Source organism: Macrobrachium rosenbergii, chromosome 17 (genome assembly GCF_040412425.1).
Source record: "Macrobrachium rosenbergii isolate ZJJX-2024 chromosome 17, ASM4041242v1, whole genome shotgun sequence".
Lineage (NCBI taxonomy): Eukaryota > Metazoa > Arthropoda > Malacostraca > Decapoda > Palaemonidae > Macrobrachium > Macrobrachium rosenbergii.
Genome location: NC_089757.1, coordinates 1,696,270 through 1,698,769, shown reverse-complemented (window position 1 = coordinate 1,698,769; position 2,500 = coordinate 1,696,270). Strand labels below are relative to the sequence as shown.

General features: G+C 39.2%; 1 protein-coding gene across 50 annotated transcripts in view; it reads right to left on the bottom strand.

The window, feature by feature from the left end:
• The window catches only part of shot (dystonin-like protein short stop), a 536,542-nt gene that overhangs the window by 134,082 nt on the left and 399,960 nt on the right, over positions 1 to 2,500 (bottom strand). For all 50 annotated transcript variants that reach the window (XM_067119440.1, XM_067119430.1, XM_067119416.1 and 47 more), the window contains one exon: positions 183 to 346. In XM_067119440.1, coding sequence (XP_066975541.1) covers positions 183 to 346 — 164 coding nt within the window. The remainder of the gene's footprint in view (positions 1 to 182; positions 347 to 2,500) is intronic.

Genomic DNA, 2,500 nt, shown 5'->3' with positions numbered 1-2,500 from the left:
GCATTAACAGGCTGAAAACTACGGATAACCAACAAAGATAAAATGAAATCATTCTAACTAGATAAGAGCCAGTGTAAGAAAGGAGAAAAATGATCAAAATCCTCGTGAGTTGACAAGAAGAGGGGAACCACGGGAATTGAGACGCCGATGATGGAAACCTGCCTGAGGAAGGCTTGGCTCACCTGTTCCTGTGAATGATGGCGACGAAAGCGAGGCCATCCCTCCAAGAGGTGGTGAAATTCTTGACATCAACGCCGGGGTACTTGTGGGTGGTCAGGCGGGCCCATCTCAGGAGAGCCTCCTTGGCTGTCAGGTTGTCCGACTGGCCAACCATGATGTCGGAAATCTGCGGGATGATAAAGGGGAGGAAATTAGGAAATTACGCATCAGGATTAGTCTTTTGTTTTCCAGGGGCAAAACAATTCTCCGCTGTTGGAAGGAAAGCAGGTCGATCTGCCTCTTCCACCTGAAGAATTCGATTTACAAAATACACTTACGAACACACATTATTTACTATATACTATTATAAACAACGCGTCGGGCAAAAATATATCATTTAGGTGGACATGTGTTTTTTTTAGATATCTTTGAAACTATACACAATTTATGTAAGCAGACATGTACAGTATGTATGTTCGTATTACATGTGTTCGTCTTCAGCAAAGAAACAACTGAGAAATCATAATGAACTAGACGCAAAAGAAGAAGAACATACAAGGCATTTCAGTCAGTCCAAAGCATTTCGTTCATGACGCCACTGAGCCTGGGGTCAAAGGTCAGGAAGTGACTCAGAAAGCCAGGCTCGTTAACCTTACTCGGCTATTTTCCGATCCTGTCTTGACGAACGCTCTGAACCCTTCTCAAAAAGGAAAGCGCACATAATATGTAATCAATCGAGTACGCAGCTCACCAAGAAACAATTCCAAATCTACAAGGACTACCAAAGTTCGAAATCTTGAAAGAAAAAACCTTACATGTTTCGGATTTTTGATGCGGGCTCATTTAACATGGACCTCAGTCCAAGAGAAATCAATATGTAATAACCACAGGCCCGGGAAGGACACTCAATAATTCATACGGTTCATGAGAGCAATTTGACAACTGACAACTTCACACAAAAAAATAGGAGCCTGAGATCTACAGAGGCTATTTGTGGCTCATTCTCCGAATGAATATAAACATACGCAAACAGATAAGGCTGGTGAGTTTACGATATCAAGTTTTTCATGAACAATGAGCTAAGGATTTTTTGTTGACTCCAGCGTTTCAAACATTTCCTAGGAACTGCAGAGAAAGATAATGTTCATAAAATGTTTGTCAAGTAGGCTAACCTTCGACATAGATAATCTTCGGCATATTCAAAACATTCCTACCTGCAATATTTAAATTTTTCTTCAAGGCTTTAAATTATACTACTTGCAATACTAAAAAAACTTCTGGCTATCCATCAAACCAACCAATCTATTTTTATATATTAAAGGAGTTCGACTAAAGGAGTGCGTTGGGGAACTTGCAATACTATAGCAATGAAAACAATACTCATGCAATTATGAAAGTTCGTCTCGGTAAATATTTTCTGAGATTTCAGTTGGTCGCCAACAAAATTAAGACCGTTTCCATTTCACTACTGCTATCATTATTATCAGTTCCTTTTACTAAGAAGTCTGGTACATGAAACAATATGGATACTGAAGAGAAGGGAATGAAGAGAGACAATAAAATCGGAAAGAAAAACAATGTCTTCTAAACCACGGCAATCGAAGACAGTGCCGGCAGATGAAACGAAGCAAGTATATGTCGTCGTTATTATCTAAAAGAAGGGGAAAAAAGACCTCCAATTAACCAAATACACCACAGAGCAGGAAGTGACGGAAAATGTGATTTCTCCTCTGCATCGAACTAGGCAGCGTGCTAGAAATAAATAGTACGGCCTGCTAATTTCGTGTTTAACCACCTTATATGGACGTAATTCCTGACGTGACATAAGACTGAAGATGAAAACGGTATTATGACACCATGTGATAAGTAGGTTAACGTTGTTGAACCTTTCAAAAGAATACTTTGGTTGGTACGGCGCATTTGAGTGCCTGTACAAACAGGACGATTGGAACAAACGTATACATTACTGCGATATTTCTGCACCGGCTTTAAATGACATTAAAGAATTAAAAAACACGAAAGTAAATCATTTCATTCATCAACGAAATATGCTGCTGAATAATCGATCTCCCTCTTATAGGCAAATCTGAATCAAAACTAAACGTTGAAACAAAGTGACTCCAGTCAGAATTCGATATCTTTATCAACAGGATATATGTATTTTAAAGGTTTCCTTACAACAAACGAAGAAACAGAATGTTGGCAATGAAAAACCTCTGCCGTGACGGATACATTAAAACAGGTTATTCTGAACTGCTGTGACTGCATACACAACATACACACACACACACACATAGGACATAGGGACACACATAACTCCAGAGATAAAAGGAATTTAACA